Raw genomic sequence first — 24,944 nt, 5'->3', positions numbered from 1 at the left:
GTAGAACATGTCTGGTTTTATTCAAAGATATCAAAAGCTATAGCAACAGACAAACCAGACTAAGCCAAGAGTGACTCTGTGACCATTGGTTCCTCCCTGGAAGTCAGGGCGGGTAGTTGCGGGGGTGGGGGGGCGGTTGCTTCACGGACTGAACCAAACAGCTTCCTTGTTTCTAGTTCCTCCGTAAGTCAGAGCCCCACTGATTGAACCAAACTGCTTCCTTGCCAGCCTTTTCTGAAGCAGGAAAAGAGGCTAAGAGGCAGCCGATCAGGAGGAAGAAATCTAAGAGCCAGACCAAATGGGAGGAAGAAATGAGCTCTTGTGCCATCAGCTCACCAAGAGACGTCTGCCCCAGTCGAACCCTAAAACTGTTTCCTGCCACAGGAGTAAAATTAAGCCCCGAAGGTTGGCCGCACCCAAGCAGAAAGGGGCTCCAGGGACAGATCCTAGGACAGAGAGCCCAAGCAGCTGCTTGGACTTGTGGGGCCGCTGGTTGGGACTGACGACAAGCCCTCAGGAAGGAGCCCCTGGCTGGCTCACCAGATCTGAAGCCGAACCGAGCTCGTCTGCCCAGTCAGTGCACAGCGAAGACCGAGACATCAAGTAGGATCAAGTTTATGCCACAAGGAAAGGGTTTGTTGGGGGCAAGCCTCAGATCCACTTCCCGGAAGGAGGAGAGTCAGACCAATTGAAGGGCACATGAAAAAAGCCTGGGTAAAGAGTTGTAGCTGTGTTTATGAGTCCTGGTAAGACCTTGGCTGCGGTGCTCTGTGCTGTGTAGGCCATCAGGATGTCGTCCGCCCTTCTCACTCAGTGCTCTGACAAGCACACGGGGGTTTTCCAGAGGCCACGGGACATGTGTTCTCACCACAGACTGAACGCAGAAGCAGTTGTCTTCCATTAAGCCAGACGTGAAAACAATGTTACTCTTCCAAGTTTTTTTTTTTTTTTTTCTGAAAATACAGTTGTTTTTGATAAAAGCATTAACATGTGATAGGCTTAATTGTTATTAAGAAGAGTAAGTGTTTTAGTTCTAAGATTTGTTGAGTTGTCCTATTATATGTCAGGGCATCAATCTGTTGTCATTGATCTTGGGAGGGGGTCCTCCCTGCCTCTTGGACACGAATACATTTCGTTTCCCAGATAGGGAAGTTCTCAGCCATGATTTGCTCAACTATATCTTCTAGACCCCCACCCCCACCCCCTCAGGGATCCCAATAATTCAGACATTGGAATATTTCATGGAATCATTTATCTCTTTCAGTCTGATCTCTTGGGCTTTAAGCTGTTTTTCCCATGCCTCCTTGGTTTCCTTCTTTTCTGTCATCTTCTGTCTCACTGATTTGTTCTTTTGCCTCCTTAACCCTGGCAGTATCTAGTTTAGACTGCATTTCATTGATACCATTTTTAAGTTCAGCCTGATTTGATCTCATTTCTGCCCTTAGAGACTCTTTATTGTCACTAATATTTTTCTCAAGTCTAGAGATCAGCTTCATAATTGCTGCTCTAAAGTCTACCTCTTACATCTTGCTTATATCCATATCCCGTTAGGTCTGTGTCAGAGGCCTTGTCTCTGTTTTCTTTGTTGGGGGTTCTTCCTCTTAGTCAATCTGTTGAGGGGTGGTTGAGGGAATGTACAGATGCCAAAGTATTAACCACGACCCAAGCAAGATGCACCTGTTTTATAGGGAGAAGATAGTCGCAAATGACACTACGGATGAAAGGCTGATACCCAAGATTTGTAAAGAACTTCTCAAACTCAACACCCAAAAAACAAATAAGTCAAAAAATGGGCAGATGATATGAACAGACACTTCTCCAAAGAACACATACAAATGGCTAACAGACATATGAAAAAATGTTCATCATCACTAGCCATCAGGAAGATTCAAATCAAAACCACATTGAGATACCAACTTACACCAGTTAGAATGGCCAAAATCAACAAGACAATAAACAACATGTTTAGGGAGGATGTGGAGAAAGGGGAACCCTCTCACACTGTTGGTGGGAATCCAAGTTGGTGCAGCCACTTTGGAAAACAGTGTGGAGATTCCTTAAGAAATTAAAAATAGAGCTTCCCTATGGCCCTATAATTGCACTACTGGGTATTTACCCCAAAGACACAGATGTAGTGAAAAAAGGGGTCAAGTACACCCCAATGTTCAGAGCAGCAGTGTCCCCAATAGCCAGACTGGAAGTAGCTAAGATGCCCTTCAACAGACAAATGGCTAAAGAAGATATCCATATATACAATGGAATATTACGCAACCATCAGAAAAGATGAATACCCACCATTTGCGTCAACATGGATGGAACTGGAGGGGATTGTGCTGAGTGAAAGAAATCAAGTAGAGAATGTCAATTATTATGTGGTTTCGGTCATATGTGGAACATAAGGAATAGCACGGAGGACATTAGGAGAAGGGAGAACTGAAGGGGAAATTGGAGGGGGAGATGAACCACGAGAGACTATGGACCCCGGGAAAGAATCTGAGGGTTTCAGAGGGGAGGGGGAGGGGGGATGAGGTACCTGCTAATGGGTATTAAGTAGGGCACATGTAGTAATGAGCACTGGATGTTACACACACACAATGAATCATGGAACACTACATCAAAAACTAGTGGTCTGCTACTGTATGGTGACTAACATAACGATAAAAAAAGAGAAGCATTCTAGAATTTCTTGGCTTAAATTCCTTTTTTTTTTTTTAAAAAGATTTTATTTACTTATTTGACAGATAGAGATCACAGGTAGGCAAAGAGGCAGGCAGAGAGAGAGAGGAGGAAGCGGGCTCGCCGCTGAACAGAGAGCCCAGCGCGGGGCTCGATCCCAGGACCTGAGATCATGACCTGAGCCGAAGGCAGAGGTTTTAACCCACTGAGCCACCCAGGCACCCCTTTCTTATGTAGTAAATAGTAACAGATAAGACTCACGTAAACAAACCTCCTTTGAAACCTGTCATGTTTAGTAGTGTCAAGGGGTTCCAAGACCAACGTGTTTGAGAACCGCTGCTTTGGAGCTGTGCTTTTCCAAGTGTCGGTCTCAAGCCATTCGTGATTAATGAAACGAATTTAGTGGGCTGTGACAAGTTTTTTAAAAAGCAAGGTAGAAATAAAATCTGAAAGAGAAAGACTACACTGCACTTAAGGTTAAATACTGTTTTATGAAACCGTTCTTCAGCCTTTGATGTACGCACGCACGTGCGTATAGAATTGTAACGCTAAGTGAGTTTCTTGGTGTGCATTGTGCTCAGAAAGTTTGTAAACGCAGAAACCCTTGCATGTGTGGGGGGGAAGCTGTGTACAAGCAGGTTTGTCGCTGCTTTGTGGACAGTAGTTTGGAAACAACCCGAGTGTCTGCTCCGAGGGAACGGCTGAGTCAGACGTGAAAGAGCAGTGCGGTCCTGCCCGGCGCGGCACTCCATGAACTCGATGGGAAGCGGCCCGAAGTATAACATTTCTGTCAACAAATACCTATAAAATGGTACCTCGCCTTCTGGGTCGTATGTGTAAACTTAAAATCCTTTTAGGATGGATCAAAAAGGGTGCGCGCCCGATCCACGGCACTGGCTCCCCCGGGGCAGGGGAGTAGAGACCACAGAGAAAGGGGATTGCAGCAAAACCCGTCGTTCTGTTTTGGAAGGATTTCCTGGTTTCATTGTACCTCAGTTATTGGTGGGAACACGAGTGTTTATGTATTTCCTGTTCTGTTCTGCTGCAGGCAGACAGATCCTGTAAGAGAGAAAGCCAGATCAGTCCAGATACGAGATACAGGTTTTGCCACAATTAGATCAATAGCCCGTTGTGATCCAGAAAACGGGAAATCATAATTCCTCGGTCAGCAGATACTTGTGGTTTTACTGCTCTGCCACAGCTGTGTTAAATTCCGGGCACAGCAGACCAGACGCTGGTCCCTGTGCCTCCGACTTTCCTAGTCTGGGAGGTTGTCAGCGTTTGGCTTGGTGCTCCCTGCGTGCCGGGCCCTGAGCACTTAGCGCGTGTGAGTGTCTCTTCTCCCCAGGTCACGCCAGGCGGGCGCTGCTGTCGCATCTCACAGCTGAAGAGACCGAGGCGCGAATAGCCCAAGCGTTTGCTCCCTCGCTTAGCCACAAGCCCGGGAGGAGGGGACAGGCTGGTCCGTGGGGCACATCTTTCAAGGCCGCCTGTTCAGCTCGCCTGGCTTGAAAAGGCAGCATGCGGATGGTTTTTACTGGTTCTGGGACAGGTGGGCGTGAGATAAAAATCCAGACGCAGTCCTGAAAGATCATTATTTCCTGTTTGCCCATTAAGCCCTTTTTCTCAAGCTGCCCATTGTGTCAAGACTCTGGCCGAGCCGCTCTAAGCATCCTGTCTTGCTGACGGCCTGACTGGCGGGGGGGCAGCCAAAGAGCCGAGGGCGCTCGGACAGTCGGTGCTTGTCTCCCGTGAGGACTCTGCCACGTCCAAGGAGCGTTTTCTGCTCCGGCACCGGCGGAGTGTCCGAGCTGAGTGCAGTGGAGACGTGGCGGTGACCCTCTTCCCCGTTTGTGCGCAGGACCCGCGGTGACCCTGTCCCCCTCTTCCCCGTTTGTGCGCAGGGCCCGCGGTGACCCTGTCCCCCTCTTCCCCGTTTGTGCGCAGGAGTACTTCCTGCGGGCGGAGCTGACCAGCGCCGTTCTGAAGGCCGGAGTGGTGCGCTGCTGCGTGGGGCAATGCAACAACGCCATCCCCGTGGACACCGCGCTCACCATGAGGAAGCTCCCCATCACTTACGTAGGTGGCCTCGGCAGCCTGGGCTTCCTGTCGCGTTCGATTTGGTCGTGGGCGGCGTCTTAGGCGCGAGCATGGCCTGGCGGGTCGGGCTGTGGCCCGGCGCTTACAGGACCACGGTTTCCTGGAGGGCCCGCTCCGGTTCTCCTCGGCCCCCTCCCCGTGCCTCGATCAGTTCAGGTTGCTGCCCCCCCGGGAATCTGATAGAGTCGAGTTGACCCTGGATGGCCGTGTTGCATGTCTGCAAACATCAGAACGCTAACGCTTCGTCTCTCGGGGGAGAGTCCTGCTGTCTGATCGCCCCCCGACCTCTTTTTCTTCCCCTTCCCTGCAGAGCAACAGGAAGGAAAACAAGGGAGGCTACCTCTGCCACTCGTGCGCGGAGCAGCGCATCGGGCCCTTGGCCTTCTTGACGGCCTCCCCCGAGCAGGTGCACGCCATGGAACGCACGGTCGAGAACATAGTGCTTCCCAGACACGAAGCCCTGCTCTTCCTGGTCTTCTGACAGCCGAGCGGCACGCTCTCCCTGGTACCGAATGCCTTGTGTGGACTCGAGTTGCCTGAAGAAAGCCCGTGCAGGGTAGGGTCGTCACTCACCCGGGACTCTGAATTCACACACAGGGCCTCTTCGGAGGAGGACGAAGCCGACGAGAGTTGGACGTGCCGTTTTCTCCATTCCCTGTAGGTAGCCAGTTTCCACTGCCCCTGCTCTGTGCACATCAGGCTGGGGGTACGGGGGATGTTCTTTTGATAAAAAAAACATTTTATGTATTTAAACTTTTATTACAAGGTTTCAATTAAACAGGCACTGTAGCACCGGCATACCTCTGTGTGACCCCCGGCCGCAGCCCTGTGGTTTTTGAACCTTCTCCGACTTTCTCTCTTTCCTGCTCACTCTCCCACACCTAGGTCCCTGCTCACACGGCGCACCAAGCAGAGTGTGAGACTTCATGGCCGGGCCATGAGTGACGGATGGAAACACAAGGGGTTTTTGTGCGGTGGGGAATCACACATGAAGAGACATAGCGTGTGCCTTCCGTTACACGGGGGGCACAGTCTCAGTGGGGGAGCAGCACAGTACACGGGATGACAAGTGCAGAGTGACAGTAGCCAGGCTTCTGTGTTTCCCAGCTGTAGAACTGGGGGTCAGAAATGCTTGACAGAGAAGTGGAGCTGTCTGGCCCCTGTGGGGGTGGGTGGGGCCTAGGGAGACATGGGGGCTTTGTACCTGGTTCGCTGCCTGGGGATGCCGGGCGCACGTAGTAAGACAATTCTTACAGAAACCGACGACAGAACTGCCATCGTCCAGATGTACATGGATCTGGTATTTGTACGTTTTTGCCACACAGCACGTCAGGGACGCAGATGGCAGGTGGGGGAGTTGGCGCGGCATTGCCCAAAGAGCTCGGCACATCTAGGCCCTGAGCCCGCCAGGCGGCGTCCAGGAGCGGGCCTCGTAGCTGCCGTTGTCACAGCCTCCCCTTGGCCTCCTCCGGCAGCCTGGTGGAGCTCAGTGCCGGCCGGTGAGTAGAGCAGCGCTGTCGGGGGGCCCAGGGGTGCTCTCAAGGGCGACAGCCAAGTTCAGGTCTGCACATCGAGGGGCGAGGAGCATTCACATGACGGGAATCCGAAGGCGGGCGTGGGAGACTTTAATGGCCGTGGGACGGGGCTGTGGCATCCGCTCGGCCCGGATTCCCGGCCTCGCCTTACGTCATGCTCGATGGGTGGCCCAGAGTAAGAGAGCGAGGGGGAGGAATGTGGATCTGGGTTGGTCACAGTTTTTTTTTTTAAAGATTTTATTTATTTATTTGACAGAGAGAAATCACAAGTAGACGGAGAGGCAGGCAGAGAGAGAGAGGGAAGCAGGCTCCCTGCTGAGCAGAGAGCCCGATGCGGGGCTCGATCCCAGGACCCTGAGATCATGACCTGAGCCAAAGGCAGCGGCTTAACCCACTGAGCCACCCAGGCGCCCCTGGGTTGGTCAGTTTTCACTGTCCTTCCAGAGCGGGCGTGGGGGGAGGGGTAGTCAGCAAGGGTTCACCCCCGTGTTTTCTGGAAATGAAGTTGTGCCTGCCCGAGGGGAAGCCGTGCATTTGCTGGAGAATCATCAGGTCTCGGAACTGTCCCGGAGCGCCGGCGGCGGGGCACATGCTGTGTGCGGCCCCGCTCCCAGAGACGCAAGTGCAATGGTAGCGGAGGTGAACCGGGCGCGGGGGGAGGGCCGCACCGGTGCCGGGGACGGCCGGGCGGGCCGAGCCACAGGGCAGGTCGGAGGGCTGCGGACGGGAGTGATGCGGGAGCTGCGTTTGCCACCAGGACAGGCGGCTAGAGGGCTGCTGGAGACTGGGAAGCTTTTCTAGGAGGAAGGGACAGCAGGAAGGACAAAAGGATGGCACGGCCAGGACACGGTGTCAGGACTAGCATTTTGGTACTAGTTTTAAAAAATAACAATTGGGACGCCTGGGTGGCTCGGTTGGTTGGACGACTGCCTTCGGCTCAGGTCGTGATCCCGGAGTCCCGGGATCGAGTCCCGCATCGGGCTCCCAGCTCCATGGGGAGTCTGCTTCTCCCTGTGACCTTCTCCTCGCTCATGCTCTCTCTCACTGTCTCTCTCTCAAATAAATAAATAAAATCTTTTAAAAAAAATAACAGAATCTAGGAATATTAATACTGATAATTTCATTTTCAAGTGTTAAGTTTGTTTTGAGAGAGTGCCTGAGTGTGGCGGGGGGAGGGGCAGAGGGGAGGGGAGAGAGGATCTTAAGCAGGCTGCCTGCCGAGTGCGGAGCCCCATTAAGGGCCTCCATCTCAGGACCTTGAGATCGTGACCTGAGCCGAAATCAAGAGTCAGACGCTCAAGTGACTGTGCCATCCAGGCGCTTCTCAAGTGTTAAGAATTTTTTAAAAAGGAGTGAAGCTAAATATTGGGTGTGTTTCAAATAGAAAAAGAATTTTTACATGGCAGTAAAAATATAAGTTTAAAAAATAAGTTAAATATCCATCATCATTTTAATAGGAGCGATTGGATGAGAAAAATAAATGCATTACTCAAAAACATGAACACCACATGAAAATGAAAATACATTCAGTTCTTTAAAAGTGAGTCTTTGAAATAAGAGGCTTTCATGATTTTATTGAGTTGTGAATGGTTTTTTGTGCAAGGTTTTCTGTAGTCTTTTTTTTTTTTAATTTTTGACCCACAATAACTGGGGGAAGAGTAAGAAAATAGTTAAAAGCTAGTTCTGAATTTTTATTTTGGCTCATTAATTTTTTATTAATTTCTCTTATTTGATCCTCAGGGGAGATCTTTTTGGTTCTTTAAGAATTTTCAGTCTATTGCTAGCCAGCTCTGGCTTTTCATTTCAAAGAAAGCTTCCAGTTGGTCTCCACCTTCTCTGTGTTGACCGTGTGTGTGTAGAGATTCTGATGCAGTTGCCGATATAAACAGGAATGCTGTCATGTGTGGAAGATATTTGAAATAAAATAAAAATTATTCTTGCAGTATAAGTGTTGAGATACTTCCGTGTATCCTAGACCGGGTGTTAATTTGTTCCTTCTTGTAATCACTCTCAAGACGTAAATCAGATTTTAAATTTCTAAGAAGATAATGAGGTGATGGTATCGAGGCAACCTATAATACCTCTTGACAGGTGTTTCCAAATATCGCATCATACCAGCAGCTGGATGTGCCGGCTGAAGGTGTGAGGCCGTGGGACGTGCTTGGGTCAAGAGGAGAGGGTGTGTGGCTGGGGTCCGGTGCGCGCACAGTAGCCGCGGGCTCGCAGGGGCCCCGGCCGGCCATCCAGGGCCTCGAACAGCAGGCCAGGGATCTGAGTGTGATTTGGAAAAACTGAGGAATCACTGAAGATTTTAAGACCCCAGATTGTCTTTTGGGGAAGAGAGCATGGCAGTAGCGTCCTTCCCTCTACACAGGGCTGTAGCTCTGCACGGAGGGGGTGTTGCTGGACCAGGGAAACTGCAGGGGACGGTTAGAAGCGCTGGTGACTCGACACGAGACATGTGGTTCTCGGAGTCTGGTCCCCAGATGAGCAGCACCGACGTCACCTGGGAACTTGTCAGCAACGCAGATTCTCAGCCTGGACTGCACACTGACATCGAGGTCCAGCCCTTGGTGTTTGACACGCCCCACAAGCGCTCCCGTGGCACGCGAAAATTTTGAGAACTCCTGTTCTTGATGTTAAGAAGGTGGAACCAACGGGATCGTGAAAGTACTGAGGTGAGGGTGGCCAGTGGCAGGGACTCAGCGGACCCCGGTCGTGCGGCTTGTCGGCCACAGGGTCTGCGTAGGGCTTCTGTCGTCTGGCTTCCTGCAGGGTGGGTGAGGGCACCCTCCACGGAGGCAGACCGGGGAGATTTCGTAGACTTGTGAACGCAGGGATGACCTCGGTGTTGAGCATGTTGGATGTGGGGTGTCAGTGTGGCATGTTGAATTTGGGGCACTTAATTCCAAGTAGATTTGTCCCGGAGGCTCTTCGGGAAACGGATCCATACTTCAGCACGCCGCTTCGGGCTGGAAATAGAGGTCTTCGGGTTGCGCGTATGTAAGTGGCGGTTAAGGTCGTTCAGTGTAAGGGTCTTGTGCTCATTCCAGCAGAATAACAGGAATGAGAAGGGCAGAGGCGTAAGAAGGCGCCGGAAGCCCAGACTTGGGGTGAGGTAGGGGAGAGGATTTGTGAAGCGAGTGACACCTGATTCCCGGAGACCGAGTTGCCACGAGGAGGAGAGGACGGAGCTGGAACGGAAGTGCGCGTCACCACCCGGTCAAGTGAAGGCGGAGGACGTTCGTCTCTCGGACGCTCTGAAGTCCGCGGCGGCTTAGCGTGCCCCGGTTCAGTGAGGCCAGAAGCCACCGGGCGGTCGGGGGTCGGGGGGACTCCAGGTGACTGGGCGGACAAAACATGTCTTCTGAAACCACACGAAAGTGGCAGTAAAAGGATATATTTTTTTAAAAGGCATAAACCTGTAAGGGCAAAGAAAACAAAAAGGAGGTAAAATTATAACATTTTATAAAAGTTATAAAATTTTGGCAGTTGGAAAGAGGTAAGTGAGTGGTGACCGACTTAGCTCTTCGAGTAAACGGAGTCCTAAGCCCAAGAACTCTCAGAAGTTGTGAGGACTGATGGGCACTGATGGTGCTGATGGTGCTGGGTTTTTCTGGAAGGAGAGTATAAAGGTGGAGCAAAAAACCAGGAAGACTAGTAGAAAAGTTTATTTAAGTTCGCCTGGGTGGCTCAGGCGGTTAAGCGTCTGCCTTCGGCTCAGATCATGATCTCAGGGTCCTGGGTTCGAGCCCCGTGTGGGGCTCCCTGCTCAGCACGGAGTCTGCTTCTCCTCCTCCCCCCACTCATGCTGTCTCTCAAATAATAAAAAGTCTTTTAAAAAAGAATTTCTAAAAGCCAGCTAAGGGGCACCTGGGTGGCTCAGTTGGTTAAGTGTCCAACTCTTGATCTCAGCTCAGGTCTTGATCTCAGGGTCATAGGTTAGAGCCCTGTGTTGGGCTCTACTCTGGGAATGGAGCCTAGTTTTTAAAAAAGAAGAAGAAAAGGAAAAGAAATAAAAATCGTTTAAGGCCTCAGATTTCTGGGCAGCTTTTCATGCTCGACCACAGCAGAAGGCAAGAGGCTTCACCTCTGGGTGGACGGTTGTCACGTAAGAGACTCGGAGGAGCTGAGGGCAGGGCCGGCGTGAAAACAAGGCCGTTGCCGGACTCTGCGGGGCCGGCGATGGCAGGAGGCCCTCACGGGAGGCTCACGAACAGACGCGTATTCCTCAGGGTTCTGGAGGCTGGAGGTCCGAGATCAACGTGTCAGCAGATCCCAGGTCTGGTGACCTCCTGCTTCTTGGTTCACAGACGTCCATCTTCTTGCTGTGCCTCATCTGGTGGGAGGGGCAAGGGCGCTCTCCGGGGTCTCTTATAAATACTAACCCCGTTCGTGAGGGCCCCGCCATCATGACCTAATGACCTCCAGCTCCTAATACCATCCCCTTTGGGGTTAGAATCTCTCAACATACGAAGTTTACACACACACGAAAACACGCACGTGCGGGCACACCTAGGCTCCGTAGGAGGGGGCCGGTTCCTTCGCTGGGGTGTGTAACCCGCTTGAGCAGAGATGCTGACGGTGACATCAGGGCTCCCTAAGGACATTGGCCAGCCAGATTACCCAGTGCCAAGAGCTTACGGTCTTCAAACCACCCAAGTCCTCAGATCTTCAAACACATTTTTTAGTGTCTCACTCATATAGTAATAAACCAAGACTTGCCAAACATCTGGACATTTCTAAGGTGAAGGTTGCATTTAGTTTGTTTTGATATCCAACCTTCATATCAAAACAAGCTGAATCAGCTTGGAGAAAACAGCCCATGCAGGGAAAAGGAACCAGCTAAATTTCTTAAGTGTATTCAGAGAATAAAAGAAGACAGTGCAACCATGAAATAATAGGCTCAAGATATATATATATATATACACACACACACACACATACACAGACATCTGTGAATATTTGAACATCATTGAAAGTGTAAAAAACCCCAATAGGATTGTTGGAAAGATAGAGAAAATATCCAGAAAGCAGAGCAAAAACAAACTGAAAAAACAGGAAATACGTAGTCAGAACCAGTTGAAGCAGTTGAGCGTCTGAAAAATAGAAGTTTCAGGAAGAAAGAGACAGAGGTTGGGAAATTTTTAAAAAAATCATCAAAATTGCCTACAGCCAAATACAGAAGTTTCCAGATTCACGTGCTCAGTAAATGGTCGCCAAAATGGATGAAAAACAGACCTACAGTGAGTTTGTTATAGTGAGATTTTAGGAACAGCAGAGGCAAAGATCCTCCAAGCTCCCAGAAAGAAAAACGTCATCTGCAAATCAAATGTCTTCCGATTCCACGGCCAGCAGCACACGGAGCTCACCCTGCACAACTGAGGGGAAACAATTTCCAGTGCAGAATTCTGAACCGAGCCAAATGAGCAGTAGCATAGAGGCACTTGGCACAGACATTTTGTCTACCAAGAAGCTTCTAGAAGATTGAATTGTACAAAGTCAAGAGCAAACCAAGCAGGAGGAGGGCTCCCCTCCAGGAAACAAGCCATCGGAGGCGAAAGGGAGCAGAGGGCACCCCTCCTGTTCTGGAACCTTGGGAAGTACTTCACAGAAACGGGCAGAGTGTTCAGACTGAAGTTGGTGATAGACACCTAGAATACTAAGCCTCTGGGGCAGAGGAACAAGGACATGATTAACTCTCTAATAATTAAAGCAGGAGGTTGTGTAGACGGGAATAAGGAAGGCAGGTCGTTTACTGCTTCGCTGGGGCTCGGTTGCGCACGGGTGTGTTCGCGTAGGCTTCCTCGCCTCGGCGGGGGTCCAAGGCGGGGACCCGCGGGTTCAGAGGGGGGTGTATTTGACCTTCAGCCTCTGTTGTAGGACGTTGGCTACCGTGCCTGGAACGGAGACATGGAAGTAGAGGTCACCAAGGGCTTATCTAGAGATACGGGACACACAGCAGACATCAGCTCAAAGATCCTCAAACAGCGTCCTCCCCGCGGGGGGGGGGGGCCTTTCACGAAAGGTCTCTCATGTCGCGATTGGCGTGGACTCTGCCGTATGACAGACCTTTAGAGCAGGGGTGGGAAGTGAAAGCCAGACACTGTGCACAGAGACGAGGCTCCCGGGAGGCTGGGAATGGGGAGGACGGTGGATGGGGGGTGACGTGGCATCAGGGCAGGTCGCCTCCGTGCTGGGTGGGAGATGGCAGAGGGGCCGGTGGAGGGAGGACCCCGGCGAGGGGCGGCTGGGGGGGTTGGAGGGAGACCGGAAAGCCCCGCTAATGGCTAAGGAGGAAGTTTCAGGTGCTGTCACTCAGTCACCTTAGCATGTTTGTCGTGAAGTGGCCATGCGGGTCCCCCAGAGAGTGTGGAAGGTTTGAGGCTGATGTGGGGGTGACGCGGGGGCGGACAGCACAGGCTCGACCTGAACACCACGCCTCTAGTGGCTGCGTACGCTTCCCCAGCTGCCTGCGCCCCCGCAGAGAAGGCCAACGGTTAGGCCCACACGCAGTTACTAGGCCCTGAACACACCAGTACCAGGGCCTGGGGCGGGGGCAGTGGCCAGGGGGAGCTCCCCCTGTGGGAAAGCCCTGTCCGCAGCCTGTGTGGCAGGCCCTGCTGTCCTGTGGTGGGACCGCTCTGCCTCTGGGCCGGCCGCCTGCATGGGAAGGGGCTTGGACGCCCCTCAAGACCCCTTGCTGTCCTTCCCAGCCCCCCTGCCCCGCTGGGCTTGAGGAATGTGGGGTACACCCGGGGGAGGGGGGCTGCGAGCCGACTGCTTTGCATTGCCAGCGAATGGGTGCGGTAAAGCCGTCCCCAAATGAGGCAGCCCGGAGTCCCTCCAGACCCTGCCCCCTACAGAGGAAGACCTCACCCGAGGTCTTTCAATAAAGGCCTTCCCCTTAGGCTGCCAGGGCCTTCGGAGCCTCTGGAGGGAGCTGCCTTCCTCCCTGAGCTGCTTAATTGCGGACTCTCCGAGTGAGCCCGGCGGTGTTGGCCCCACATTCGCCACCACCCACCACCCGTGGTTTCCCGTTCCCAGCGGTTTGGACTGAGAGGTGGAGAGAGAAGAGTTTCAACCCTAACTGCCTTGGCCTGCTGACTCCATGGGACGGTTTGGTTCTGTCTCAAACATGCAAAGGCAGCTCTTGATTTCCTCCCCTGCCCGGCTGGCTCCTCCCTGCGCCCTTCCCCACGTCAGGAAAGAACCAACGCGCAAATCCTTTTGACCTGACCTCGCATGAATCTCAAGTCCCTGCATTTCTGTCCGTCATCCGTGCTCTTGAACCGGGGCTCCCGTCTGGCCCGGCCGGTGGTCGCTCTGTGCTTTTGCCCGTTCATCTTCTGTCCACGAGAGAAGCACACCGCATCTTATTGAAATGGAGGCGAAGTTTCGTCAGCCTCCTGCTTAAAACCCCCAGGGGCTTCTTTCAAACTTGCACCTCGGGCGGAAGAGACATCTGATCTACCTTGAACTGAAGCTCATGTTCTAAGGGTCTTACTGAAGGCCTGAGAAGTACCCAACACAGGATCAGCACCCCAGTTTCGTGCTCCTTTCCTAAATGTCCAGCTCAGCAGTTCTGGATCTTTTTAAGTCATCACTTTCCTCACAGTATGTTTTCCTAATCTGGACCCCCAGAAAAACAGGTGACATTTTAATCCGTTGCTTTACGACCACAGAATAGAGGGGCCCTGGCTTCCTAGCCGAAAGTAGTAGGGACCTTCCCCCTGCCCTCTGTTCTACTGCTTCTGCTCAGCCAGTTACCATTTTAGGATCTGTTAGGATGTCTCCCATTTTCTCTTAACAAATTCAGTATCAGATTTTGTATCACTTTTTTGGCCGTAACCCTAAACAAAAACTCCAAAGGGCATTGAACGATAAATGCTATGATTTCCCCTAGGAGTGCAGAGGGGGACAGACTGTAGGGCGGTGACAGAAGTCGCTCAGCGGAGCTGTGGAGAAGCTGGGTTCTTTTGCCTCTGCCCTTTGCCCGGGCTGACTTCCCTGCCACAGGCTGTTTGCAGAAGTTTGGGGCAGGGCATCCAGACGCGCAGTGGCAGTGAGAAGCCCGTCTTCTGCGGCTCTTAAGAGCCAGGACACTTTCCTAGAAGCTTCCCCACCTCCATGGTGACAATTGGGTCATCTGTCCATTCCTAAGCCAGGCGCTGGTGAGGGCATGGGTTCAGTTACTCAGGGTCTCCTTTCCTGGAGCTTGGGTTGTCCACTTCCTCTGATGTGCATGGTTGTGTGGAAGAGAAGAAACACCCAAGTGTTGGGACTTGTTTGAGAAGCAAGGGGAGGGTCAGGTAGCCGCAGGTGGCTGATTCTCCAGCATATAAATAGATCTTGTTTTGGAAATGCCTCCTACACAGTAGACACACTTAGGACTTCATGTCCCTTACTCCATGTGGTTCCCCCAACAAAGCTGGAGAAGCAGGTAGTGGAAGGCTCTAGAGTGGTGGGCCCAGGCCACTGTGCTCGGCAGCACATAGATCAGAGCTCGGGCTCCACCTCCCGTGCCATCTCCAAACCCACGGTATTTGCACTGCCCCCATGGGAACCCTGGGAACAACGACTCTGCAAATAAACAAAAAACAACTGCATTTCTTAGGAACTGAGTGCATAGAAGGCTTTCAAGATGTTCTTAGCCATGACATTCTTCAGACATGACTCCTAACTCAAGAGCGAGGCGGCTCTAATTAGTCGGGACTCAGGGCAGCAACTGGAGATCCTTCTCAGCTCCCCACCCTGGATAACACCCAACGCGCTTCTGGGAGCGAAGGCTCCTTGGAACACGCTGGCAACATGGACAGCCCCGTACAGCCAGGCGGCCCCGGACCACTGGGTGCAGAGGCGCTTGCGTGCCTTCTAGATCCCCTTTCTCTCAAAGGGGATTTTGAAGATGACACACTTCTTTTGTACTTTGTGCTTTTGGTCCTCTGCCCAAGGACTGAAGAAAGCCCTGGAAAGGTGACCATCTCGGTTCGTAGTGATGCGTCTACTGGGCTGTTGGTTGGAGCCAGGGATGCGGCAGAAGACCCTAGGTCCAGTCCCTGTGAGACCTTTGCTCTTGAAGTCTCGCTCTTTTTGGTCTGTTCGACATGCAGTTACCCAGCAGCCATGCTGGGGCCCCAGCTCACAGGTGCCATCTGCCTTACTCTCCTCTCCGTGTCCCCACCTCTGTCACTGGCCCTTGGAGAACCCTCCCTGCCTGTTTCTGTTTGCTTCGATCTCAGCCATGCTTCTTCGTAAGTCCCACCACAACAGAAAGGACTCCCCACGTATCTAGGCTGTTTAGTGGCTTCTTCCCTCCTTTCCCACACTTCTGCGACATTCCTTTGTTCATGACCCCGGTGGCATTGGTATTGACTAGTCTGGTCATAAGAGCTCTTTGTTTTGACGGTTCTTTCTTTGGCCGGGCTGTAAGCACCTCAAGGATAAGTCCCAGGTCTTCAGTTTCCGCATCTCCAGTGTCTAGAGAGAGAGGAGAGACAGATGCCAGTCACGGAGCACTTTCGAGTATCCCTTCTGTTCCTCACCTCGGTGGGAGGCGCCGTCCTTCGGTCACTTCTTTAAAGACGGAATGCCAGGGTGTGTGACTTCAGGGATTCTTCCAAGCTGACCAGGCCAGAAGGAAAGCTTCTAAGCTTTCCCAGGTCTTCTAAGTCCTGCGCTCCTTCCGCTGCACAAAAGTAGTCGTAAGCAAATGCCACAGTTCCAGGGCGCACAGCGAATGTCCCGGGAGCTCAGAGCCAGAGGATTTTGTACTTTGGAATAGTTACCGAAGGCCGCCCGGAGAAGGTAGAAATCAGGCTGCCTCTTGGAGCGTAGACTGGGTGTGGAGAGGATGGCACAGGAACGACCCATGAGTTGATCAGGAGCAACGTGCCTGGCCCGCGGAAGACCACGGGACAGTCCCCCGGAGGCAAAGGCAAGTGCAGTGAGGGCGGCAGCACGGAGCGAGGCTCTGGACGGCCGCTGTGGGAGCCGAGTCTCTTTCTTCCCTTGCGGACCCCGAGTCCGGAGGTGGGTCACCAGGAGAACAGGCTTCCTCTTGCGAGATGACTCCTGAACCCAGGAAATAGTATGACCTCGAAGTGAGGAGCTGCATCACCAGACAAAACCAGGGGCTGATTCTGAGGACAAGGTGGGGTAAATGCGGGAGGGCATCCCTGGGACCCTGCACACCTCCCCCGGATCTTCATTCCAGTATTGCCCAGTCAGCGTCAGCTGCGAAACCTGGCAGGCTGTGAACTCGGTGACGTGACCCAACAGCAGGAGGATGCAGACTCTCAGTCTGGGTCTGCAGCCCTCCTGGCTCTGCTGTCCGAAGGATGAGCTTCAGCCTGGGCTTAGACGTCTCTAGGCTTCCATCTGCGGCTCGAACGGAGCCCTTCAGGAGCTGGGCTTGTTCCTCTCTTTTCTGAATTGTTCACTGCCGTTAACAGCAGCCGCCGTCTACGGCCTGCACTTTCCTGACCCGTGGTATTTTAGGATGGCGCAGTGCTGTCCCCCAGAGCTGGGCCCTCACAGTGGGCGTCGGGGAACCGATTCCCAGCCTGCCGCGGCTGCTGGGTTCGCATCTCGGAGTGTTAGCCGGACTGTCACTGCTTCCACCCTCCGTCTCAGACTGTCACGGCGCGGCCCCATTTCCCTCCTTGTCTCGTTTGCAATATGCGCTCCTCGCTCCAGATTCCCTGCCAGTTGGGAACTTTTCAGTGGCAAGTAATGGAAACTGGGTCTGTTCTAAAAAGAAAATGTTCTGAAAGAATGTTGGGAGCTCACAGAATCGTGGGAAGTTGGAGGATTCGGTGTGGATGACGGAGACAAACCAGAGCCCAGAAACAGTATGACGAGCTTCCGATGGTCTCGAAGCATTGCTGGGAGCTGCCGCAGCAGTTCCGTTGCATTCGTTCATTCCAGAGCCACCGCATAGCTTCTGGGTTCTAACTGCGTGAGGGTATCTGACGGGCCCCGGTCAGTCCCCCACCCCGGCTGGGAGCAGGAGAGGGGATATCTGCCTGTCTAGGTGAGGGGACACTGAGGCAATCCAGCGCCACAGTAGGTCCCCAAAATGGGAGAAGAAGGATGCTGCATTCTGGGGAGCTACAAATAACGAGAGCGCGGAATGGCTGGATTTACAGACAGGCTCGCAGGGGAGAAAGGAACCAGAATTCCCTATAAAGGTAGTGTTGTAACTTTATAAGTTCTAGGAAAATAGCTGCACATTGAATTCCTGTACTGTTTGAATCTGGCCTGGTCTTCAAGGAGCATAGGTTTGTGGGAAAACAAACTCAGGATTCTCTGTTACATTCTCGACATGCTGAGGCTAAGAGTAAAAGGTCCTTCCTTGAGGAAGAAAATGGATTGGATGGATAGAAACACGGAGAGACCCTTAAATGCGTCTCTTTGGTGTCTGCTCCTTTCCTAATGTCCGAAAGATTGAAAAAGAAGATGATAATTGTTACTTACGAGGCAAGGAAAAAAGCAGACCAAAAAGACAAAGAGCAATCCGTTTTCTTTGTGGCAAATGCTGCGGATGATGGGAAACGAAAGTGGAGAAAACAGTGTGAATTACGGAGCTCTCAGCCGGCTGACAGATGCGGGCTTAAGGTGTATCCGTTGAAGAACTTTCAAATCCTCTTCCACTAAAAAAATAAAAAGATGGACCCAGTCCCCCCCGCAGGCACCCCTGGATCATTCAGCTGTCGGGACTTTATTGGCATTTACCGAGTGCCAAAGATCGGAGCCCAGATTACGTTTCTCTGATGGCCCCAGAAAGTATTGTGGTAGAGAGTCTCCAAAGATAGTTTCCATTGATGCCTTTTGTTGCTCCCCTCCCCTTGTATCTGGCTGCCCGGGGACTTGCGCTGACCAATCAAATGCAACAGAAGTGACAGGGGGCGGTCCCTCCCCTAGCCTTCAAGGGGCCTGGCAGTTTCTTCCGATGCGACCGAGCCGCCATGCTGTCGGGAAGCCCCGGCTCGCTCAGAGGCTGCGGAGCCATGGGAAGAGCCCGGGAAACCTTCTCCCACCTTCCGGCTCAGCCCAGCGGCCCTGAACGCAGCACCTGTTTGCTGCCAGATCAGACACAGCCGCCGGCTGAGCCCCGCTGGCCCGCCGAGACCCTCACAGTGGAGTTTCAAGCTGCTGTTTCCATGGTGGGGTCTGCAGCAGCAGATCACTAGAGCAAGGAGCATCGTTCCGGCTCAGTCGGCAGGACCCTGCCCCAGGCTGAAGAATCAGAGGCTCTCAGGTAGGAGAGGGGAAGGTGGTGATTCGGGAAAACTCTGGCGTGCAGCCTCCTGAGAGCGGGGAGACGGGAGGGACTAGGAAGGGGCCGGGGTGCAGCAGGAGCCGGGGGCCTCCCCCGCTGCCTGCTGCTCGCTTGCCCGTGGAACTCACACCCGCCTTCCCCCTGTGGCTTGGCCCTGTCTCCGCGCCCTCCTCCTCACTTCTGGTCCCTGTGTCCCCCCCTCCCCCAACAAGACCCTCTGGCATCAGCAAGTACTATTTTCAGATAAAATGGGGACCAAATGCGAGCTAGTGCTTGGAATTGTCAAGGCAGCCCCGAAATGGGCCATCCCCCCGCCCCGAGGTCGTCATATTAGTTTTCCAAAGATGATGGTGAACCAGAAGCCCGAGTCTGTGAAGTACCCCTGTGACTTAACACTTTGATACCCAGGAGAAGCCTTGCAAAGTTCTGGTTTTACTGGATGCATTTGTGTGTGTGTGTGTGTGTGTGTGTGTGTGTGTGTGTGTGTGTGTGCCGAGTTGTGTCTTCTGTGAGATTAGTTTTGGAAATCACAAGGGTCAAACTTTTAAAACTTATAACAAACAAAATGGATCCAGTTAATGGTAAACTCAAGAAACGTAGGAGCAAACAGCTGAAGAGAGAAGCAAAACATTTAGCTCATCAGGCAGGTTCAGGATAGTGGAGTGATTAAACCCACAAATAGAGCGGCTCCGCTCATGTGTCAGCAATGAGTTTCCTCTCGTTGGGCAAGAATTTGCAGGCAGGGAAAGTGGGCGTCGTGCTAAACGCCCAACACCGGCTGCAGGAAATTCGTACCCTTCCTTCAATTTTGGTGAAACCGTAGAGATTGATGATGTGAAGAAGTTAGTAGGGAATGGCCCTTGGCGAGCTGAGCCTGCTGGCGACCCGTGGATGGTCGCCGAGCCGGGGTCCCACTTTCCACAGGCCTGTGAAGGTGGCCTGACCATCCCGCCGCCCCCGGCTGGGTTCTGGCTGGGGCTGCGCCTCTCCTGCCCCATCGCCCTTCCTAAGTGTTGCCCAGCCTCGCACTAACTGAGCCGTGTGACCTTGGGCAAGTCAACCTCCAGAAACCTCAGCTTCCTCATCTGTAAAATGAGAAGGTGGGATGAGGCCCCGATTTAGTAAATAAATGTTAATTAAAAAAAGAAAGAACAGTGCAGGGAAAGAGACAGTGTGTGTGCGAGGTACCCTGGGCCATACCCTGCCACCTGTTGCTTCTCACGGGGAAATCTTATGAGAGATTCTCCAAACCTGTGATCGGATCCAGTTTTAGGGAAGGTTTTTATTTTATTTTTTTATTTTTTAAATTATTTTTCTCCTTTTAGGAAAAAAAGCCAAACTCAACCATTTGGGACTCTGCATTCCCACTCTTTCTTCTCGTTTATTTGTGGCACATTTCTTCTCAGTGATTCAGTAAATTTTTTTTTTGTATTGAAAATAGATATTTTGTTTATACAAGGCAGAGTTTCAAAATAACAGTTACATAAAATATGTAGATATAATGGATAGGGAGTATAAATAGAAATGCATATACATGGGAAATGTCCCCACGTTCCATGTCCTTCCTTCTGGATCCTTACATCGAGTGGATTCACGCAGCACAATACCTGCTTCCTTCCAGTTCATGCTCGCACCTCCATAGGGGGATAGCGTTTTGGAGCTGCCAACGCTCTTGTCATCCTTGTAGACATTCCTTAAGCCAGCACGAGGGACCTAACTGTCTTAGCGTCTCAGGCATTTTTCTTTTCTCTGTAAACTTCAAGTCCGGATGAGGGGCAGAATAGTCAGGCTGCTAAGCTATCCTGCATAAATGTCACATGAAATAAAAGGAAAGCCGAGGCTTTCAGCCACTGCCAGGAGAGCTTCAGCTGCTGGGATCTGAGGAAGTCAGCCCTGCACCCGAGGCTGGGCCGGGAGGGTCCTGAGCATCCATCCTGAGACTGGACAGCCCAGGAGGTGTCTCACCTGGGAGCCATCGATACAATGACGCCGAGACATCTGCCTTATCATCCCGACGGGCTCTCTCCCAAGATCTTGAGTCATTTCCAGGTCCTCTTTGGCTAGGGCAGGGTCGGTGCCTTCGCTCCAGCCTCTGCTGCCCTCAGTCTCTCCCTGGAGTGTCCTAGGTCGTGTGGGTAGTTTTCTGCGTCCTCCACTCTGCCATTGGTTCCCCTATTCATTGGCATCTCTTCCATGCTTTCCATTTCAACACTGGGTGTCTGCGCAGTGTGCCTGTAAAGCAGATCATTCACAGGTTTTGAAAAGAGAGGGTCGCCCTCAACACGAGTGAACAGACGGTTCCTGTTGAACACTCAGATGGGGAAAGCCTAGCTCACCTCCATTCAGGGCTGGCATTGAAATCTTACTTTGGTATTTTAAGCCACTAATCCGTCAGAGATTCCCTGTGCTGTCGGAGCAGCATACCCTCTTTTTTCCAGTCCTCTGCTAAAAAGCAGTAGTTCAGATGGCAGGAACAAAAAGGAGAGAGTAACCGGGATCCCGGCAAAGCCAGACACGATCATCTTGCTAAAAAGGATGCAATGGGCACAAAGCTTTTAAAACAGTTCTTGGTACCTGGTATGTGTTTAAAGAAACCAGTCCCTGAGCAACCAAGGTGGTGAAGGCAGAACATCTTAATTCCACGTGTCTCCCTGTCACTGAAGGATTCGTGCTTTTAGACCCCGAGTATCTGGGTCGGCAGTTTCTTCCGTGGGTTTTGTCATCTACCTCTTGAGGACAGACAACTCTTTAAGACATTTCAAAGTAAATGCTTTGAAGCCAAAGAAAACAAAAACACCAATTGGAAGAGAGAGCTGCTTCCCATGTTCACTGCAGAGTTATTTGCCCCAGCCGAGATGTGGAAGCAAACGAAGTGTCCATCGATAGAGAAATGGATTAAAAAAAGATGTATAGATACAAGATAGAATATTACTCAGCCATAAAAAATAATGAGATCTTGCCACTTGCAACAACATGAATTGACCTAGAGGGTAGAGTGCTAAGTTAAATAAGTCAGACAGAGAAAGACAGATAGCATATGATCTCACTCATTTGTGGAACTAAAAAAAAAGAAAATGAACAAACAAAACAAGCCATACAGAGAACAAACTGGTGATTGCTAGAGGGGCGGGGCTGGGGGGCAGGTGAAATGGGGGAGGGGATTCAGAGGCACAAACTTCTGGTTGCAAAATAACTACGTCATGTACGGCACAGGGAATATAGTCGGTCATGGTGTATTAACGTTGTGTGGCATCTGGCAGTAATTAGCCTTCTCATGGGGATCATTTCGTGATGCATGAAAATGCTGAATCAGTGGGATTTACACCTGAAACTAATAGGCTCCTTGGTGTCAGCCCCCTTCAGTTACCAAGTATGTAAACGCGTTGAGCTCTGTGGAGGGAGAGCTAAGCTATAGTCAGGACTCTAGGCCAGTGTACTGAAAATGATTCGCTGAAAGCCAATCTGTTGAATGACCAACCTACCTCATAACCCATCTGTAAAAAAGAAGTTTACAGCAAAGAATCGATTCACCAAATGACCAAGTACTGCTTTTCAGGTTTACGAATTCTTAAAGATATATTTATCAATATTTCTTTACTATTGTCAGTGAATATTGTTGTTTTCATCTTATCAGCATATTTATTGGCCAAACATACCAGATTTACAAAGTCTTGTAAGATTCTACTTTTAACATCTCATGCTTAAGAAAGATGGTGTGCGTTTTTTTAACATCGATATAGTCACTATAATCTCTTAAGAACATAACTCCAAATATAGCATCTCATGTGGAAATTTAGTTAAAAGGACACTTTGAAAGTTCTTATAAAAGCCATTTTTAAATTTTGCCAACATTTTAGCCTTTGGGGGACTGTTTTGATAGATTTTCAAGTCACACATCAATCTTAGTGTGTTTGTTTCTAAATGATCTATGAGGTTTATAGCATGTCTTTCAGTTGGGACAGTAGTAACAGCTTTCCAAAGATGGATGTGAATTTTTAGATGACTCTTTCATTTCGGCTTCACAGTGGCATTTCATGGAACATTTCTTTTGCCAAAGCGAGGCTTGAAGAAGGGTATCATCCTTATACTGGTATATTTAGAAAAACCTTCTTTATAACTAGCAACTAAAAGTTTTGTTTCAACAAATCGGATTTCTGCTGTTCATTGTACAATGCTGAGAACGGATCTGGAACAGCCATATGAACACAGAATGCTGGTTACTGGTTTCTAATTGGTACAAGCATGAAATTAAGGCTAATATGTCATTTAAGGCTTTAATGAAAATGATAAAAATGCCTCAAGGTTAGAAAAATAACAAAAACTGAAATTTTAGCAAGTGGTGGAAACGGTCTTCTCATCACCAATGATGAAGGAAGAATTTCAACCATTAGAAAGACAAAAGTCAGGCTGACATTTAATGAGTGCATAAATAAGAAAGTATCCCTATCTTTAATGAGTACGTTCAAGAAAATATATTCATGGCTGTACTGTAGCAATTGCATTTCCATCAGATTGGTTATTGGGTAGGTTCTTTCCTTCTGAAAAGGAAAGACAATTTGGTTCATTCTTTTCTTTCCTTGATGTAGAGCAGCCCCTTGCCACCAGTTAGGTTCTGGCTGCCCTGTCTCCAGGGGTGGCCTTGGAGGGCCTCCCAGGGCCAGCTCTCCCTTTGGTCAGTACAGGAGTGGGCGAGCCTGACAGCCAGCCTCAGAAGCCAGGGAAGAGCATCTTGCTTCGATGGGACAGCGGCATCATGACGATGCTCTTTTCTGGGAAGGAAGGCTGACTCCCATGCAATGTGATTCTCGGCTACTCACCTCGATTTTCGGTAACAGACCAGAATTACCACCAGCACTACACAGACCACGGGGAGTACGCTCCCCATCACCGCTGCAAGAGAACAGAACTGAGCTGTCACGTGGAGAGTCCCAGCAGCAGGAGTGAGAATGTCTAAGAATCTGAAAACTCTTCACAGCTGACAGTCTTGCCGAGCGATCCACAGGCCCTCGCAGCCAGCGGACTGTTACTAACATTTCTGGAGATCCACACAGCCCCACTCACTACTTCTGGGCAGAAAGCTCGTTCTTCTCCACCCCTACCGCCAGTTCAGACCATCCCCTTTCAGGTCACACCACATCCCCCCTCCCAATCCATCCTTCCTGGCCAGGGTGACACGGGGACGGGACAGGAGGGGAAAGTAAAGGCCTCGGAGTTCACCGGCTGGGGTTGGGAGTATGTGGATGGGAAACCAGGTCCGCTGCTAAATCCAGACTCAGAAAATAGTTGTCCGTGGGTCAGCCTCCCCGTTTCCTTCAACTTCACAGACTCTCGATTGAGAAACAATAGCATTCGGTGCCATGTTTCTTCCAATTTCATCTTTTTTGTTTTGTTTTAAGTAGGCTTCATGCCCAGCATGGAGCCCCATGCAGGGCTTGAACTTATGACTCTGAGATCAAGACCTTAGCTGAGATCAAGGGTAGGACACCTAACCGACTGAGCCACCCAGGCATCCCCATCATTATTGGTTTTTTACTGGCAACTTTTTATGGCGGAGGAAGGGTGGTAAGAAGCGAGAGGAGGCGAAAGGAGGTAGGGATAAGAGTAAGGCGGCGTGGCGTAGGAGAGGGGAGAGATTTTGTTTGGGTTCAGTTGAAAGGAACAGCCTGGGGCGCCTGGGCGGCTCAGTGGGTGAAGCCTCTGCCTTCAGCTGAGGTCATGGTCTCGGGGTCCTGGGATGGAGCCCCGCATCCGCATCCGGCTCTCTGCTCAGCAGGGAGCCATTTCCCCCTCTCTCCGCCTATTTGTGATCTCTCTCTCTCTCCTTCTGTCAAATAAATAAAATCTTTAAAAAAAAAAAAAAAAAAAAAAAAAGGAAGAAAGGAACAGCCTGGAAGGAGTACTTGCATGTAGGAGGCCAGCAGCTGCAGGGCATTGGAGATTAGACAGGGAAGCTTGCGATCTCTGCGGGGGAAGCCAGAGGGCTAGCCTGCAGGCAGGGTGAACCTATTTCGAAAACATTTGCATCCTAATGAGCTCCCGGCAGAGTTGGCCAATTTGCCTCCCTATTGTGAAATCCCCTTGCAGATAAACAGCCACCTGCTCTACACGAGAGAGGAGGACCCTGAACCTCTGGGGGCTGGGGTCGGACTGTGGTACAGTTTTTCTCAGCTTCCGCGAAGACCACACCCATTGACTCTCTAGTCCCACTTCTAGGGGTTGATTCCAAAGAAATGGGCAAATACACCAGGCGTTTTCATGGAAGTATTGTTTCAAACAATTCTTAAAATATTAATCTCAATCTCTTATTAATAGAAAATTAATTAAACTGTAGTCTGCCCATACACTGGACT

General features: G+C 51.0%; 2 protein-coding genes across 7 annotated transcripts in view; one reads left to right on the top strand and one right to left on the bottom strand.

The window, feature by feature from the left end:
- The window catches only part of FBH1 (F-box DNA helicase 1), a 47,742-nt gene extending 42,174 nt beyond the window's left edge, over positions 1-5,568 (top strand). For 3 of the 5 annotated variants that reach the window (XM_044228823.1, XM_044228819.1, XM_044228818.1), the window contains 2 exons: positions 4,624-4,755; positions 5,087-5,568. In XM_044228823.1, coding sequence (XP_044084758.1) covers positions 4,624-4,755; positions 5,087-5,257 — 303 coding nt within the window. In that variant the 3' untranslated portion in view covers positions 5,258-5,568. The other 2 variants (XM_044228822.1, XM_044228821.1) reach the window with 2 other exon arrangements.
- Positions 5,569-9,346: 3,778 nt separating this feature from the next.
- The window catches only part of IL15RA (interleukin 15 receptor subunit alpha), a 28,860-nt gene continuing 13,262 nt past the window's right edge, over positions 9,347-24,944 (bottom strand). The window contains exons 5-6 of one of the 2 annotated variants that reach the window (XM_044228219.1): positions 23,412-23,484; positions 9,347-9,733 (exon numbers count right to left, since the gene is read on the bottom strand). In XM_044228219.1, coding sequence (XP_044084154.1) covers positions 9,604-9,733; positions 23,412-23,484 — 203 coding nt within the window. In that variant the 3' untranslated portion in view covers positions 9,347-9,603. Of the gene's footprint in view, positions 9,734-19,949; positions 20,827-23,411; positions 23,485-24,944 lie in introns of those variants that run through there. The other variant, XM_044228220.1, reaches the window with a different exon arrangement.

This window comes from Neovison vison, chromosome 12, assembly GCF_020171115.1.
Source record: "Neovison vison isolate M4711 chromosome 12, ASM_NN_V1, whole genome shotgun sequence".
NCBI lineage: Eukaryota > Metazoa > Chordata > Mammalia > Carnivora > Mustelidae > Neogale > Neogale vison.
Note: the sequence above shows the minus strand (reverse complement) of the source record. Positions and strands in the feature narration are given on the sequence as shown.